The 17,790-nt window shown below is 38.7% G+C and overlaps 3 protein-coding genes across 5 annotated transcripts; 2 read left to right on the top strand and 1 right to left on the bottom strand.

Moving 5' to 3' along the window:
- The first annotated feature begins 1,168 nt into the window (after nucleotides 1-1,168).
- On the top strand, nucleotides 1,169-2,879 carry LOC129241622 (S-adenosylmethionine mitochondrial carrier protein homolog). Its single transcript, XM_054878062.1, has 4 exons — nucleotides 1,169-1,545; nucleotides 1,606-1,872; nucleotides 1,943-2,361; nucleotides 2,557-2,879. Exons 1-4 carry the CDS (start codon nucleotides 1,483-1,485, stop codon nucleotides 2,681-2,683), a joined length of 876 nt encoding a protein of 291 aa, XP_054734037.1. The 5' UTR covers nucleotides 1,169-1,482; the 3' UTR covers nucleotides 2,684-2,879.
- On the bottom strand, nucleotides 2,827-3,816 carry LOC129241631 (uncharacterized). Its single transcript, XM_054878073.1, has 3 exons — nucleotides 3,499-3,816; nucleotides 3,235-3,408; nucleotides 2,827-3,142 (listed from the first exon to the last, which is right to left on the bottom strand). The coding sequence occupies exons 1-3, from the start codon at nucleotides 3,769-3,771 to the stop codon at nucleotides 3,104-3,106; spliced, it is 486 nt and encodes a 161-aa protein (XP_054734048.1). The 5' UTR covers nucleotides 3,772-3,816; the 3' UTR covers nucleotides 2,827-3,103.
- Nucleotides 3,817-3,929: 113 nt separating this feature from the next.
- On the top strand, nucleotides 3,930-16,756 carry LOC129252085 (zinc finger protein 432). 3 transcript variants are annotated; one of them, XM_054890899.1, is made up of 3 exons: nucleotides 3,930-4,676; nucleotides 15,295-16,135; nucleotides 16,229-16,756. In XM_054890899.1, exons 1-3 carry the CDS (start codon nucleotides 4,088-4,090, stop codon nucleotides 16,455-16,457), a joined length of 1,659 nt encoding a protein of 552 aa, XP_054746874.1. In that variant the 5' UTR covers nucleotides 3,930-4,087; the 3' UTR covers nucleotides 16,458-16,756. The 3 variants fall into 3 exon arrangements, with proteins under 3 accessions (XP_054746874.1, XP_054746876.1, XP_054746875.1); XM_054890901.1 differs by lacking the exons at nucleotides 15,295-16,135; nucleotides 16,229-16,756 and adding exons at nucleotides 12,864-13,644; nucleotides 13,713-14,392 and having other exon boundaries at nucleotides 3,935-4,676; XM_054890900.1 differs by lacking the exons at nucleotides 15,295-16,135; nucleotides 16,229-16,756 and adding exons at nucleotides 6,718-7,561; nucleotides 7,622-7,944 and having other exon boundaries at nucleotides 3,935-4,676.
- The last annotated feature ends 1,034 nt before the right edge of the window (nucleotides 16,757-17,790 follow it).

The following is a 17,790-nucleotide window of genomic DNA, read 5'->3' as shown; positions in this document are numbered from 1 at the left end:
TTAAAACTTTAAAGGTTAGCAACAAAAAATAAAATTAAATACAATTTAAGAGAAATGTGTTTATTATAAACATAAAATAACAAGTACCATACATATTGCAAAAAGAAGAAAATAAAATAAATACAAATAACGGGATACAAGAAGGCAATTGAGTTGGAGTATTTTTTATTTGAATGAGTTTTCTTGTGGTTTTTAAGGTAGTCATAAGCCAAGGCGAATTGAGTAGCTCGGTGGTGCCTTGCCAAAACAGTTGCTTTATTTTTCGCGATTTTGATAAATTTGACGTCAGCTCTGTACTACGCATTAGCTTATCGAGTCAAGTTAAGTTCGTGATTTACATGATTCCGCGAATAGGTGTATTCGCACTTTCAGTGAACGTTTTCAATATAGCGCGTTATTGAAAGAAAAAAAAACAAACATTCCTACGCGAATATTTTGAAAAACATTTTAAAGCCAGAGCCAAATGATAACCGGAATTATTTTACGTTGTCAAATAAAAATTATGCGCACTTTTGGCCACATTTGCAAACGAGAGAGATTTTAGCAAAACTGACGAGCCTGATCGACAATGTGTTCTACACATAAATGTCGGCGAATTGAGTACAGAAGGAGGCATCTTCCCAAAACAATTACTCTATTTTTCGCGATTTTGACAAGTTTGACGTCAGGCCCCTTACCAATACAAAATAAATAAACAAAGGCAGGAGAAATTGCATGTTCCTGAAAATTCCGGGAATGGCTTGGTAATATTTGTGAGATTTAAACTAAACAAACTAAAGAAAATTAAGGGTCGCGTGTTAAATTGTGAAAGCACAAATTTATATAAAGCCTCGGAACGTTTCCACGACAGTCGGTTCTGCGTTACCGAAACGACCCGGATTTATATCCGACCAAGGACTGTCACTCCAGCAGCATTCCCCGTATGTAGGTAGGGGGAATGTTTATGCTGCTACAACAACAACAACAACATAAAGCCTCGGAATTCTGCTTCTAACTGAGAACGTCTACATTTAGAAAATTTCCACGAGAGTAATGTCTGCGCCATCGAAAGTAGTCGGTTTTATATACGATCAATGATAATTTGTATGCTATTCAAAGCAGTACAATAAAAAATGACAACTGTACTTTGTTTAAAAAAATGAATTAAAAAATTTTAATTTTGCTATCGAAATCTTGTAGACCAGCGAATATCACGGTAATCGAACAAAGCGGGCTTTGTTCCTATTTATTTAATCGAAAATTGTTTTCATTCCACACACCCTGCATTGATAAGCTCACAGCTGATTAATGGAACTATCTGATTGCAACAAGAATTACATACAGCTGTCTTCAACGTCAAGCAGGCATTGAACTCCAACCGCTATTCTATTAATAAACAAAACAGTACTTATCAGGCGAAGGATGCTATCGAAAAAATAAGTTTTCAAAAATACCATCTTAAAAAATTTTAATTTAGTTGGTAGCCGGACGGTAAAATAAGAAATGGAAGGCAACAAGGAGGTGCCGCACATGCACACACAATATTCCTTTCTGCATTCACTTGTGGTAAAAAGAAATGGTATATGTATTCCAAACAAAGCCAATAAATTAACGCTCTACTTGCAGGCAGGTGGTGTCGCTGGTGTTGTTGTGGATATTGCACTGTTCCCCATTGATACTGTTAAAACGCGACTGCAAAGCGAGCTGGGTTTCTTGCGTGCCGGCGGTTTTCGAGGCATTTACAAAGGTTTAGCGCCTGCTGCTGCTGGTAGTGCACCCACTGCGGCGCTATTCTTTTGCACCTATGAAAGCATTAAACGACATTTAAGTAATGTCACAGGTGCAGCTAATTCACCATATATACACATGGTTTCGGCATCTTGTGCCGAAGTTGTAAGTGGAAGATTGTGATATGGCAATATTGATGTAGTATATGTATGAATGTGTAACAATTGAATTGCAGCTAGCATGTTTGATACGTGTTCCCGTTGAAATTGCTAAGCAACGTCGACAAACACTTGGAACTACTCAGAAAACTACTGCGTTGCAAATACTTTGGCGCGCCTATAAACTTGAGGGATTACGGCGTGGACTTTATCGTGGCTTTGGTACCACGGTGATGCGTGAGATACCATTCAGTTTAATACAATTCCCATTATGGGAATACTTTAAGCTACATTGGACTGCGACTACTGGTCTGGAATCAACACCATTCACTGTCGCATTATGTGGTGCCATGGCGGGGGGCATTGCAGCAGGTTTGACTACACCACTAGATGTGGCAAAAACGCGTATTATGCTCGCTGAGCAAGGTACCGCAACAAAGAAGTTGAATGCGCACAATGTACTAAGGACCGTTTATAGGGAACGTGGTTTTGCGGGGTGAGTACAAAATAAGCAATAACATTGGAGTATAACGCAACTTATATTAATAGCAGCTGCATTTTATTGTTCCATTTATTTTAGCTGAAAGCCTTGATAGCCATGACTTTTCAGTAGATTATTTTTTAAATATTTTACTGATAATAAATAAATAAGCGTTTATTCCGCATTCAATTAATTTAATTATCTTTTTAGCCTCTTTGCTGGTTTCACCCCTCGTGTGCTGTGGATTACCCTGGGTGGTGCATTCTTTTTTGGATTTTACGACCTCACCTCAAGGCTATTGAGCGCCAATGCTTCAACGGATAATGCAAATATTTAATATGACAATATGTGATTTGAAATCATAGGATTTTTAAATGCGTAGACTATCCATATTTAATGAATTTGTGCTAAATTGGTTCTATATCGTATATGTACTTCCCGCCTGTAAATAGATACATACATACTCAAACACAAAAGTAATTGATTATTTGTTAGACAATTAATTTATTATGTATAACGATTCTATTTTAATAGCCTTATGGCTTATGTTTGTATACTAAGCATGATCTAGAGTATAATTTAGTATCGATAACAAATTTTTTATCTGTTATAGTGCGAGGAATGCTCATGAGCGAGACTATCAAGGTGCTGTCAATTAACGTTGAATGCAACAAAGAAGACAACATAGAATAGCAATGTTATTCACTTGTTTTTTAATAGTTCTAGTGATCACTATTCTCGTCATAATTATTTTCATTTAGGTATAAAGATCTTTGCGTAGTGCGCTTGCGTAACTCTGGGAAGAAAAAAAAATTATATATGACATAAGTACTTATGTACATATTATTTAAAACATTTTAAATTATTTTTCTGTTACGTCGCACTCACATTATCGATTTGCAATTTCCCCTTCAGCAGGCATTCGCTGGGGTCATCGAAATCGTAACCATCACCTTGCTCTAGCGTGGAATCAGAATCATCATCAAACGAGTACCTACGTTCACTTCTTCGACGACAGTAGATGCGCGCAAGACGGCGTCGATTTTGTACAATTAAGAATACCTGTGCGCCACCACCAAAATAAAAATATAAAAATCAATATGTATACAAGGCGCTAAACCTAATATTATATTGCTTTGTTAGAAATCTCACCACTGCGGAAAAAGCTATGATAAATGAAAGAACTACGAAGGGAATGAGGATGAAGTGCCCATTTTCATTCTGCTTAATATCCGTATCCGTTGGCATAGCATCTGCGGTTTTGTTGGTGGTGGTAGCTGATGCAGGTGTCGCTTGGAGCAAAGTGGAAATTGTCGAATTAGTATTATGTTCTAATATGCCGTTCGTGGCCGTTAACAACGCAGAAGACGAAAACATTTCGGTTGTTGTAAGGTTTTCAGTCATTAATTTTGTATAATTCTCCATTCAAACTTATTGATGCAATTTACCTGCACCATGAATGCACACAGAATTTATTTATTTACATAAACACAATGACAGCTGTTGCAATACAAAGCGCATGCTTGTCTCGAATTCGCCGTGCTTATATATGTTCAGATTCATACTATATGGCAACTCCCAAAACAAAGCACGCCAATCATTCTGAAAGCTGTCACTGCTCGAGCATCAAAATATTAGTTAAGTGATTTCTGGTAGCAAAAATAAATATTATTCTTAAAAAGTGTTTTTATAGCGTATATAGGAGAATAAAAACCGAAAACGGCGCATATTGCTATCGAATATGATGCAATCCGCCGAAAGTGCCATTCCTTTGTCCGATAATCCAACGGAGTATATTGATTTGTCCGACTACTGTCGGCTCTGTCTGCAAGTTCCAGACGAATCGCAATTACTTGATTTACAGCTTATCTACGATGAAGAGGAGCAACTGAGTTACTATGATTGCTTCACCGTTTGTACGCAAATCGATTTGCGTGCTGGCGGTACTAATGCGCCACACCAGCTTTGCAAGTCATGTGGATTGGAGTTACAGGTGGCATATGATTTTCACAAAAAAGTGGAAGAGTCAAAGATTTTCTTAGAGCAATTGGATCAATCACAACAATTGGGGGATGAAGTATCACCGTTGACGACGACAATGAAAATAGAAAGACATGGAGAGCCAGAAGATGTTGGCGAAGTTGAAGTTAAAACAAATGAGCCACAACTCGTAGAATCTCTGCCTGCCGAAAGTGAGCCTATTGAAAATGATATTGTCGCTGGCCAAGATGACACTGTTGGTCATTTCGAGACGTCGATGGAATATGAAGAGCTGGAAGATCAAATAGATATGGATGAATATCAATCAGTCGATGAGCTGGTGGATGAAGGTGAAAACGTATAATATATAGCACTTTTTTTACTTTATTTTGTTATTATTGTTGTTGTTGTAGCAGCATAAACATTCTCCATACATATAAGGGGAATGGTGCTGAAGCGACAGTGTTTAGCCGGGTATAAAACCGAACGTACTTTGTTTTGTTTTAGACTTTAAAATTTGGAAATTAATGGTGCCATTTTATGTTTCGCGTTCTTCATCTTCCGCCTCGGAAGGACTAATGCCAGGAAAGTCTATAGGCGGCATGAACGTATAGATTTAGCGCAGTAGCTTCGGCTTCCTTGCCACGCCGGAGCAAATTGAATAATTAATTTTTCTGTCTCTGTGCAAAACCTAAATGTTGTTAAGCGTCTTGTGGGACGCTCCGGTCTATTAGAGCTGAAATATACAGCTCTATGTCTTTCCAATAGCTTCTCAGATTACTGTAATGACTCTGTTAGGCCCGTTGTTTGGCAATCTGGCAAAATCTGAAACCACTTTGGTCACTTAATGGTTGTTTCGGCGGCAAAATAGGCAAATGAGTTCTTTTGAGGTGCTAAGTGGATGGATATTTAGTTTGCTACGGAAATTCTACAAAAGCAATGTGTTGAACATGTATGCTACTATACCTAGACGCGTTAGGTAGGTACGGTTGATGAAGGTTGTGATGGTCCGACATATATCGGCAGATACAGTGTTGTGGGAACATACTGGATCTCACCAGTATGTTAATAAGGGAGGAATACTGTCACATGTCTGGGAGGTGGCTGGCTACCAGTAGATGTGTAAAAAATGTTTGTAGAGCATGGCTGGACGATAATATCAAATAACCGTCAGCGTGCGAGATACACGAGATGTAGAAGCTCCCGTGTAGTGGGTGAGTGAACACCAACTGTGGGCCAGCCAGTAGGAACTTTTTTGTTTAAACGTTTCATGTTAAGAATTACTGATGATTATCAACCATACAGATAATTTGTCGTGTACCGTTTCGGAATCGATGAGGGAGAGACGTTTTTTATATTGTTGTTGTTGCTGTACAAGCATAAATATTCCCTATTATATATATAACCGGGTCGTTCCGGTCACGTAGAACCGCCTGTCGGGGGTACGAAGTCGTTTTTGATGTCTTCCAGTTGAGTTGTGTAGCTTATAGTAAGGGTAGGAGTGCTCCGAAGGTGATGATACTGGGTCGGATATAAGTTCAGCTTATTCCGGAAATTTGAACCAAACTGTCCTGGGAAAGCTCCAAGGGCCTCTTTCTTGCTCGGCCTAACACAACCACAATTTTTCAATGAGTCGGCAGTGATCTGGAAGGACTTGAAGTGTTTGATTCCTAGAGAGAAAGTATATCCAATAGTCATTTGATGGAGCATCGCTAGATTTTTTTGAGTATGTTTTGCGAGCATGATAAATTTGCTTATATTCATTTCTCATAATAAATATCGTGACTTTACGTAGCAGATTAGAAATTAACCAACATAAATACATACTTACATACATAAAGGGTTTTTTAATAAGAGTGTTTTGATATTCAAAGAAAAATGCTATTTTTTAATATAAATGATCGGATGTTTATTTCATTATAAAGTGGAAGGTATGAAGTTAATAGTGGAATATACATATATATATATATATATATAATTGGCACGTACTCCCTTTTTGAGTATTTGGCCGAGCTCCTCCTCCTTTTTGTGGCGTGCTTATTGATGTTGTTCCACAAATGGAGGGATCGACAGCTTTACGCCGACTCCGAACGGCAGATATTTTTTTATAGGGAGCTTTTTCATGTCCGAAATACACTCGGAGGTTTGCCATTCCATGCCGAGGGGTGACCGCTATTGGAAAAATATTTTACTATTATTTAGTGTATATACAAATTTGAAAAACTTTAAAATTTTAATACGAAAATATTTGTAATGTTTCCTCAATTGTTTATTGAATGAATCATAAGTTGAAGTTTAAATTTGAGACAGTTAAAATTTTAAAGTTAACAAAGTTTAATATTATATTAATTTTTTTAGCTTTTTTTCTTGTACGACTCATTTAATAAACAGATGCGGAAACAGTACAAATTAAAATCGACAACGAAGAGTACCTAATACGAAAAATAAACTTAAGTGAAAAATGTAAGACCGATGTGTTAGTCGATCCAGTGCACAAAAACCATCGTGCGTCGAGAACAAAACTTTCCGAATGTAGGAATAAAACTAAGCCATCGAGCGAAGCAAGTAATTTAGATGTTGAAAATGATAACCACGTAATTTTCAAAAATGCGAGCACCGAAAGCGAAAGTGAATTAACAAATAATAAACAAAATGTTGCAAAGATTGCCGAAGTGGATGCCGAAGCGCATGCTGAAATTGATGTAAAATCCGTAGTAATTTCGAAGAAAGGCGATGTAAAACCGCGTCGCCGTTACAGCGGCAAATTTACCTGTGATTATTGTCAGAAAGTGTTCAAGAATCGATCACGCATGCTAACACATCGCCGTTCGCACGAACCCAACCGACCGAAATTCGAATGTGAAGAGTGTGGCCGTCTCTATGCCACAAAACAGGCTAAGGACGTACACATACGCACCTTTCACAATAGGAGTGGACTTAAGTGCCCAATTTGTGGTAAAGTTTACGTTATTAGTAAGCTGCTGGAAGTGCACATGCGCTATCACACGGGCGATTTTCCATATGTTTGCGATTTATGTGGCCAGAAATTTGCACAAATGTGCCACCTGAATACCCACAAGAATGTAAAGCATAATAGCGTGCGCTATTCATGCGAACATCCTGGCTGTGGAAAATTTTTCACCTCATCCGCATCGCTGCGCAATCACGAATTCTCGCACAGTGCAATGCCATTCGAATGTGCCTACTGCAAACGTGGCTATCCGGCAAAGGCCAAGTGAGTTGTTAAAATGCAATTAAAGTAAATTCGTAAATTGACATAATTTTTTGGTTGTAGATTAAAAGTGCACATACGACAGAAGCATGGAATTGAGGCGTCGCTCGAACAAATGGAAGATATGCGTAAATTTCATGTGATGCGATCCAAATTGAATTTGGTGAAGATATCTGAGCAGTAGTGTGCGACAGAAATAGCAATTAATAATATATTATGAGGATTTATGTATAAATATCAAAACGATTGTATTAAATGATTCCGAGAACATCTTCTACATTTTTTATACAGAAAAAGCAGAAATTATTTTGATTTCCTATAAATTGTTCCTGTGCATGCACAAATATTCACAATTAAAGATGAATTTGAACGAAACCTGTTCCTGTTTTTATAATAGCATTAAACACTTAATATTTAAAGGATGCTGCCGGAGTGACAGCCCATGGGCGAATTTGCATTCGTATGGTTCAGCAATGCAAAACTTGGTTTACGCCATAGCAAGTTCTTGTTTGCCGTTTCATAGCTCGCGAGGTTTCAGATAATTTGACTGTTTTAAAATAAATATTTTACGAGCTGCTCAGATATTATGTTTTATAATCGAGCAACAACCGTGCCGTGGGTCTGGCTTTTTAAAACGGGATAAAAAGGGAGGCGAATGAGTTGTGTGATGGACGAGCGCTAACTGGTGCAGCGGTAAAGGTGCTTCTTATTGACCTCGGTGACAATGATAATATAAATATACTTAGCCTTGCCATAAATTCTGTGACAAATTTTACAATGCATACGGCGACAACAAATTCGCAGAAAGAAGTTCCCTTAGTTTTGCTGTTGTTCGTATGCATTGTCTACTCATAAATTATACTTAGTTTAGGGGAAAATTTCGCTTGTTAGCAATGGAGTAGCGAGCCAAGGAAAATCGCATTGCAGTGATTGCATTACAAAAGGGTGGTAAAAGTGTAAGTGAGATTTACGAATTGTGAAAAAATATTGAATCAATATTTCGAGAATGTTTGTTTTACCGCACGATTAATCGTTTTTTCCAAACGTCTGACGTGACAGGCTGAAAAGGAAGTGGTCGTCCTCGCGTGGTTCGAACCAGTGCAGCCATAAAGGCCGTTCGAGAAAGAATTCGCAGAAATCCTCTTAGAAAGCAGAAAGTCTTGACGAAGGAAATTAATACATCGACCAGATCCATGTCACGACTAATTAGAGATGATCTCCACATGAAAGCCTCCCATTGCTCAATTGACCATTTTTTTACAACGCGCTTGAAAAAAATTTGATTCGACAGTTGCAAGCTGCTTCTTCGGTGGCATGCAGTGAACGGCCATGATAATATTATTTTCACAGATGAGAAAATTTTTACTGTTGAAGAAGTTTTTAATAAGCAAACAACAAAATCTGTGCTAAAACTTCTAAAGACGCAAAAAATGTTCGAGTTCAGCGTGTCTTGTAAGGAGTTGCATCTCTTCATTTCTGCGAAAAAGGGGTTAAGACCGGGGTAAAAGTGTACCAGGAGGATGCCTTAGAAGGCGTGGTGATGCAGTTGAGTAGTACTCTCTTCAATGGAGAGCATTGGATCTTCCAGCGAGATTCCGCTCCAGCCCATAAGGCAAAAACTACGCTGCGTAGTGGCTAAAAAGCAATATTCCTTGATTCATAGAAGATCGCTCGTCTGAAGTCCAGATCTGAATCCATTCAGACTACAGTTTGTGGACAGATTGGAGAACATAGCCCATCTCACAGAAATTGGGAGAGTCTCAAACAATCTTTGGTTCGAGCAGCGACGTAAATATGCTAATCGATCAATGGCTTAAACGTTTGCAGGCTTGTGTAAAAGCAAATGGTGAACATTTCAAATGAAAAATTAAATTAAAAAATTAAATTTTTTTTTAATAATTGCATGTTGAATTAAAACCAACTTCATCAAAAAAAGTATTATAATTTCATATCTATAACATACTTAACTTGTAACAGAACTTATGGCCGGACTATTGAAATTGAAAAGGTCGAGCCAAGGAGCACCAGGAGATTTGGTGGCTCCTAAAACACTCAGGCCAAAGAGCCCATTGTATTTAAAGCTCTGGAAAGGGGGTAGATAGTCAAGGAGGGAGGGAGAAAAGTATCAGAGAAAGAGATAGGAAAGAATAGAGACAGAGATGGAGATAGTTAGTCCTGTGAGAATTTTCCAGATTCTTTGGCAAATCTGCAAATATCCTCCAGTTTTAGAGAACGAATATTACTCATTCTCTTGACATCGGAACCCAATACTCGTAGTCGCGCTCTAGCAAAGGCAGGACACTCACAGAGAAAGTGCTCAGTGCTATCCGCCTCCTCCAAGCATGACAGGCATACCGGGTCCTCGATGATTCCAATGGTGGTCATATGCTGACCCCATGGGTTGTGTCCTATAATGATGCCGACCATCAACCGAATGTCTTTCCTTCTGAGTCTTAGTAGAAAGTTTGAAAGTTTTCTGTTCGGACTTGTCACAAAACACTTTGCAGTTCTGCAGCGTTCTAGACCGGACCATCGCTCTTTATGTATTTAGATTGCCTACATAATCGTTAATCCAATTCTTGATTCCTGCGGGACTGATTCCGATTATTGGATCTGGCCCCTGTGGGGTACCGCTGATCCACGGTTGGCCAATTCGTCGGCAATTTCGTTTCCTTGAACACCGGAGTGTCCCGGAACCCATATAAGTACAAGCCTGTTTTGTCTTGCGACAGAATTAAGCTTCTTCTTACATTCTTGAACAATCTTTGAGGTTTGCTTCGCGTTCTCCAGGGCCTTCAATGCAGCCTGACTGTCACTGAAAACTCCAATCTGTTTCCCGCTCCATCTCCTCTCGATTATCCATTCGGCTACTTTTAGGATGGCAAAAACTTATGTTTGGAAAACAGTTGTCATTCCCCCCATAGCATAGTGATACTTATTACTATCGTTTAAGTACCATCCGGCTCCAGACCCCATTTCAGTCTTGGACCCATCGGTAAAGAAAATATCCGTCAAACCTCTCTGCATGCATTCTGGATTGCTCCATTGCGTGAGCAATGACGTCAAATTTCCTTCCGATTGAAACTGTGGGTATCAGGTCATCTTTAGGTGCCAAAAACAGTGGATACTGCTCCGACAGCAACTTAAAGATTTCTCTGTGTCCCGTAGTTCCATCTTCGTGCCAGAAACCATATTTATGGAGTCTACACATTGCTTTTATTGCTTCCTGTTGTATCTTAAGATCCAGGGGGAGCAAATTAAGCATAGCATTTAGGGCATCACCAGAGGTTGTACTCATGGCACCCGTGATGCATAAACATACACTTCTTTGCAGCCTGTATAGTTCCCGGATTGTGGACTTAACCATGCTCCGTCGCCACCAGACCACAGAAGCGTAAGTGATGATTGGTCTGATAAGTGCTGTGTATATCCATAGGACCACAGCAGGTTTCAGACCCCAAGTTTTGCCAAAGGCTCTACGGCATTGCTGAAAAATCTTCAATGCACGATTCACCTTCAGTGAAACGTGTGTCTCCCAAGTCAGCTTCTTATCCAAGATTACTCCTAGATATTTAACTTCGTTGGAAAGACCAAGTGTCACACCTTTCAGTGTTGGAAGACTGAGTCCATCCAATTTCCGTTTTCTCGTAAACAAGACTATAGTTGTTTTGTGCGGATTAACGGAAAGACCTTGTCTCATGCACCAATCATCGATTTTGTCAAGAATCCTCTGCACTTTCGTGCAAAGCCTCCTTAAGGATCTATCCGATGTTAGCGCACAGACGTCGTCCGCATATGCTTGGACGTGAAAACCGAGTTCCTGCATCTCCACTAATAGAGAGTCTACGACGAAGCACCACAGCAGCGGAGAAAGAACACCCCCTTCGGGACATCCTTGCTTGGCCCTGACTGTGATTTGTTCGTCACTGCTCCCACCAGCGGTTAACAGCCTCTCAGAGAGCATGGAATATATCCATTTTATAATGGTTCGATTAACTCCGTGTCGTTCGGCAGAAGAACATATCGAGCCGAGAGTGGCATTATCAAAAGCCCCCTCAATGTCCACGAACACGCCCATTGTGTATTCGTCAGCTTCCAGCCCGGCTTCAATCTTGCTAACAAGATCGTGTAAGGCTGATTCACATGATTTTCCACTCTGGTAAGCGTGTTGATTTCTACTAAGTGGACTTCTCGGCAATACCCCCACTCGAATATGTTTCTCCACCACTCGCTCCAGACTTTTCAACATGAACGATGTCAAACTGATTGGTCTAAAACTTTTTGCTAGGGAATAGTCATCTTTTCCTGGTTTCGGAATAAATACTACACTTACGCGTCGCCATTGGGATGGTATATAACCAAATGCAAGACAGGCTGTGAAGATCCTTTTCAGGACCTCAATCAGCCTGTCTCCTCCTTTTTTAAGCATTACTGGATATATTCTGTCAGGTCCAGGGGACTTAAAGTTCTCAAAGGAAGATAAGGAAAACCTTATCGATTCCCTTGTCACTATCCGACTAGCAATATACCAGCTGTACCTAGAGGTTCCACCGTTGCTACCGTTATTGTTCATGCGACTCTCAACTTCAGAGAGAGTTCTACTACCCGGAAAATGGGTTTCGAGTAGAGCATTAAACGTTTCCGATTTGGAAATGGTGTATGAACCATCAGGTTTTCGAATGGAATCCAGCCTTACTGAGCGGTCTAAATGAAGGACCTTACAAAGTCTCGCTGTTTCCCTCATTTCTTCGACGTTACTGTAGAAATTTCTATAGGATTCAAGTTTGGCTTGCCGTACTTTTTTCTTATATTCTCTCTGTGTAAGTCGATGATTAGCCCAGTCCTCTTCTGGCCGGACTAAGTATATACTCGTATAATTGGCACATACACCCTTTTTGGGTGTTTGGCCGAGCTTCTGCTCCTATTTGTGGTGTGCGTCTTGATGTTTTTTCCACACAATATCAGGAACCTATAGTTTTAAGCCGACTCCGAACGGTAGATATGTTTTATGAGGAGCTTTTGCCGAGCGGCGACGGCTATTAGAAAAAAATGTTGCTATTATTTTGGTGTTCCATGTACGGAGATTCGAACCGACGCACTTCCGAATGGTAGTCACGCACCAATCCATTCGTCTACGGCGGTCAAATATTTAATTTAAAATTTTTACAATGGTCGGTTTTCGTGCCGCTCAATTTCAGTCAGTTTTGTGTGTATGAGAAATTGATTTAAGTTTATTTTAAGTGCTTTAAGTTTGTTCACAAAACCTACCAACGCGCTAACGAACACTTTGTAACACATATTCTAGACATTCGAAAGGACGAGCGTATTCTCTCAATTAAGCTTGAAGAGGATTCTGCACATTTTCCGGTGGAAGTATCCTACGAAGAATCCTCAGCGCATTGCTCAAAAAATGAGACGTCAAAAAATCCACCCGTACTTATGAATATGGCTCCTCCGTCAGATGCTGATGATATTAATTTGGCGGAATATCTCTTTGAGAATCCCGACTTGTTAACGAAAGCCCAGGCTGCCGACGAACAATTGCATATTTTGTCGAAACCACGAAAACGCGGACGTGCTCCACTTATTCCTGGCGGTCCACCATTTCAGTGCGAATATTGTGATCATAAAAGTCCATCGCGCTCACTCTTGGCATCCCATCGACATCGTAAGCATCGCTTCAATAAGTCACCGAATAGATGTGCTGAATGCGGCAAAGAGTTTGCAACAAAGCAACAACTTGAACGTCATCAACAGCGAGTGACTTGCCAATCATATCCCGTATTCAATTGTGAGTTTTGCGAGAAAACATGCATTGGTCGCGCCAATTACCAGATACATCTGCGCTTCCATAAGAAAGTATATCCATTTGTTTGTCATATATGTGCCAAGCCATTTATGATGGCCCAACATCTGAACAATCATGTGAAAACGAAGCATGAAGGACAGCGATTTATTTGCGAGCAACCAGAGTGTGGAAAAATGTTTCAAACTGCGCATGCGCTCAAGAATCATGCATATACTCACGTCGATCAATTGCCTTATCGTTGCGACTACTGCCAGCATGATTTTCCAACCAAGGGCAGGTGAGTGTCATCAGTGAGCAACACTTAATTTACAGTACAATGTTGTGATATTTTACATTCCATTTTAGATTGCGTTGGCACATCAGCCGAATACATGGCATTGAGCATACGCTGGACGAGCTCGATTGCATGCTGGTGGCCAAAGAGATTAAGCTAAAAGCACAATTGCGGCCGGTGCTGACACCGGAGCCCGAAGTGATTGCTGCGAACGAACTTGAGGGCTACGCCGACTGATGTCAATAGCATCAGATCGCTATATTTTTAGATCGCTATATTATAAGTAGTAATATGCGATTAAGCAAGATACAAAAGTATTTCGTTTACTTAGGAAACACATATTTACATTGTCATCGTACACTTAAGTATAATTATAAATGAATTGTTTGAAATGGTGTATAATACTTATTTGGATTTATTTTTAAGTATTATTAATTTTGTACCAAATTTAATTTTACTAAATTTATATTATACATATGTACAGGGTGACGCAAAATTAATCAGTCTACCAAAAGATTTATAATTTTTGCAAATTACGTAATGTCAACCATATTTGACACTTTGAAATTAGACAGCCGGTAAAAGTCAAAATAAAGATTTCCATAACTTAAAATAAATGTTTTTTAATATTTCTTTAAAAAAATAAAATTGAATCATAAATTTGCGCCACTTTGTATGTCTAAAACGGTGATATAACATGGCTGATTTCAGATTTAAGAGTTTAATTACTTACACAGCGATATTATTGAAAAAACAAAATCATTATACTACTGCAAATATTGATTATTTGACTTGATAATATCATATTTCAATAAAAATTTTGAAATGAAAATTTTACATTGTTTCTTTTAAAAAATTATACAACCATTCCTGTATTACACACTTTTTTCTGATATTCTTTTTATTTTTAACATATTAGCTTTAAATAATTTTATTTTGATTTTACAAATTCTGTACAATTTATTTTATTATTTTGAATTTAATTTTAATTATGAAATTTTTCCAAATTGCAAAAACAAAAAAAATACATATAAATGTTGTTGTTGCTCTACCAAAGTAACCTTCTATGAATTCGCCTTGGGCAAAACTCCGGGTGTTATTCTGCCATGAAAAAAGCTCCTCAGAATTTTCCATTTTTCAATTTTTATTACCTTTTCAAAGAGGGGATCAACTTTTGCCTCCTTTTCCCCTTATTTTCAACTTGCAATGTCTATGGCGTCGTAAAGCTCATACAGCTCATCGTTCCTTCGCCTGCGGTATTCGCCGTCACCAACGTACTAAGGCCCAAAAATCTTCCCCAGAAACTTTCTCTCAAACACTTCGAGGGACGCCTCATCGGATATTGTCATCGTCCAAGCGCCATACGTTAGGATGGGCATGATGAGAGCCTTTTACAGTGTTAGTTTTGTTCGTCGAGAGAGGACTTTACTACTCAATTGCCTACTTAGTCCAAAGTAGCACTTTTTGGCAAGAGATATTCTCCGTTGCATTTCAAGGCTGACATTGTTATCGGTGTTAATGCTGGTTGCTAAATTGTTGTGAAGCTTTACACAATCTTTTATTATTGAATCATGATTTTAAAGTAAATGATTGCAGCCGTCTCTAAAAGGTGATGAAATTTTGAACAATGTTATGATTTCTTTACAATTTCAGTGCAAATGGACTACATTTTGGTTGAAGAACTTGTTTCGACGCCTAGTGAAGTCATCCTACCATACCCCAATGTGAGCAGCAACCATGTCTCAATTTGTAACACCCTTCCCGCCGTTACAACTCCTGCGCCCCACGCCACAGCAAATAAGCACATGCCGGTAGCATTAAATGCGCTTACATCCACAACCCCCAGCGAAACGTCGCTATGCGTAGTGTCCTCATCGCTCAATGAGGTGAATAAGAGAACAACCGCAATGCCATCAATTAAATGTGAACCGAACAGCCCACTGCCATCGCGTGCCTGCACTCCTGATCTGCCCATACAAATAATTCGTCCCAAACGCTCGAGTCGCATCTGCTGCGATTACTGCCAGAAGTCGTTTACGAGCCGCAGTAAAATGCTATTGCATCGGCGCACACACGAACCGGATCGACCGCGCTTCAATTGTTCCTTTGAGGGCTGCGATCGCACCTATTTATCACGTCAATCGTGTGAGCTGCACTACAAGCAGACGCATTGTTCACGCGAGGACTTTCAGCCATTCGAGTGCCTTCTGTGTCACAAAATATTCGCCATTTCACAAACCTTGGAAGTGCATATGCGTTATCATACGCGTCAATTCCCTTTCGAATGTCCGCACTGTGAGCGTAGATTTGGACAAAAGGGCCACCTTACGTCGCATTTGCAAGTCAAACATAACAATTTGCGATATATTTGCCCGGAGACGGGGTGCGGCAAGGTGTTCAAAAATACTATATCCCTACGAAATCATAGCTTTTCACATACCGGTATGCCATTCCGGTGCACCTATTGCGATAGAGGATATCCACAGAAGTCGAAGTGAGTTGAATTGTTTTTATTTTTGTGTTTTGGTGCCTAAAATTGAGAATACATTTAATTATTCTCTCTCTATTTGTGCTCATTTCTTTAAAGGCTTAAGGTTCACTTGAAACTGAAGCATGAGGTTATTATGTCCCTGGAGGAGTTGGAATCAATGCGAAAACTCAAAAGCGCTCGCACGCGTCACTCATTCGTGAAATTGGATATACCAAAAGGCGTTTCAGAGGCTGTGTCGGAAGTTGCGGAAGACAGTTTACACAATGGCTCTGTATGCGATGCAAACTTTGAAGATGTTGTAGAGGAAATCGAAGTAAATGTGTAACTATGTAGACTGAGGGACATACAACGCAACTCATGCTAAAGCAGCGCTGTGAGCAGTACTTATGTACATCAAATAGGCTGATATCGAAGTAGAATGTTTAATTTTTATTTTTAATTTTTTTTTATTTTTAATTAACGAACAATGCATGTAAGTACAAAACTTGTTTTAAGTAAAAAGTGTTCAGATTTTATTAGCTGTTTTGGAGATTTTTAAGCAAAACTCTTTATGAGAAATTTATTGCGCACAAATAACACAAATGATTACAAAACGTTGTATTGGATGTTTTTAGGTAAAACGATATACTATACATGTGAAATTTTTAAATAAATAATAAAACAAAAAATAACAGATATGAATACAAAAAAATTTCTAAATAAATTAAATTAACAGCGAACATCCTGAATTTAATTGCTGCTTCAAAATATGTTTACCAACTATGACAGCTCATCTTGGTATTGACCTTGACATGGTCGACGCACCTCGTTCGGCTTTTATGGGGTTATATATAGTTAGAATTTTCAAAAAATCGTTTTGTTTTTTTTCTTAATGTATATATATTTAAGAATACACACAGAACATTTAATAACGTTCCGGTGAATGTTTTCGAAGTTACATGCAAATTTGAAAAGCCGTTTCAGAGAATTTTTATCCTATGTAAAGTGCTTTTCAAACTTTAAACGGGTTTTTCTCAAAATGTTGTTTACAAAGTCGGTGACCAACAATACTCGAAAACGGATGAACCGATTAGTTTGAAATTTTAACACGAGCCTTTTAAATATATTTGTTAGTAATTAATCGAAGAGTTTTTCCTCATCGATAATTTTTTTTTTATAAACAATTTAAGGCCGAAATTTTGGCCAAAGATCGATTTTTTTTTTGAGAAACCGCCATTTTGTCAAACAAATTTATTTTGCTTATCCCTTCGATTAATTACTAGATTTAACATTATTTTAACGACAACTGTTTGGTTTTTTAATTTCAGAGGATCTAGTTCAGAGATATCGGAGATCAGCTGTAGCTCCTTTCTAAATAAATATTTTACTAATACTAAGTCTTAAAATATAGTTAAAAGGTAACATAATATGTTTAGAAAGTTTTAGTAAAAATTCTGGAAAATTCGCTTTTTTCGACCTTCTAACTGTATATAGCCCCTTATGGTATCAAAGTTGTTGTTGTAGTAAGGGTATGCCTATATCATTATCTATGTACTCATCGGTCAATTCGGTGCCGAGTTTCGCTAGTTCATCGGCTCTGCAGTTACCCTCAATATCACAATGGCTAGGTACCCATGTTACCTTTAGGTGAAATAACTCAGCCATCTCGTTAAGAGATG

Source organism: Anastrepha obliqua, chromosome 1 (assembly GCF_027943255.1).
Source record: "Anastrepha obliqua isolate idAnaObli1 chromosome 1, idAnaObli1_1.0, whole genome shotgun sequence".
NCBI classification, from domain to species: Eukaryota; Metazoa; Arthropoda; class Insecta; order Diptera; family Tephritidae; genus Anastrepha; species Anastrepha obliqua.
The sequence above is the reverse complement of the archived record's forward strand: the minus strand, read 5'-3'. Positions and strand labels throughout refer to the sequence as shown.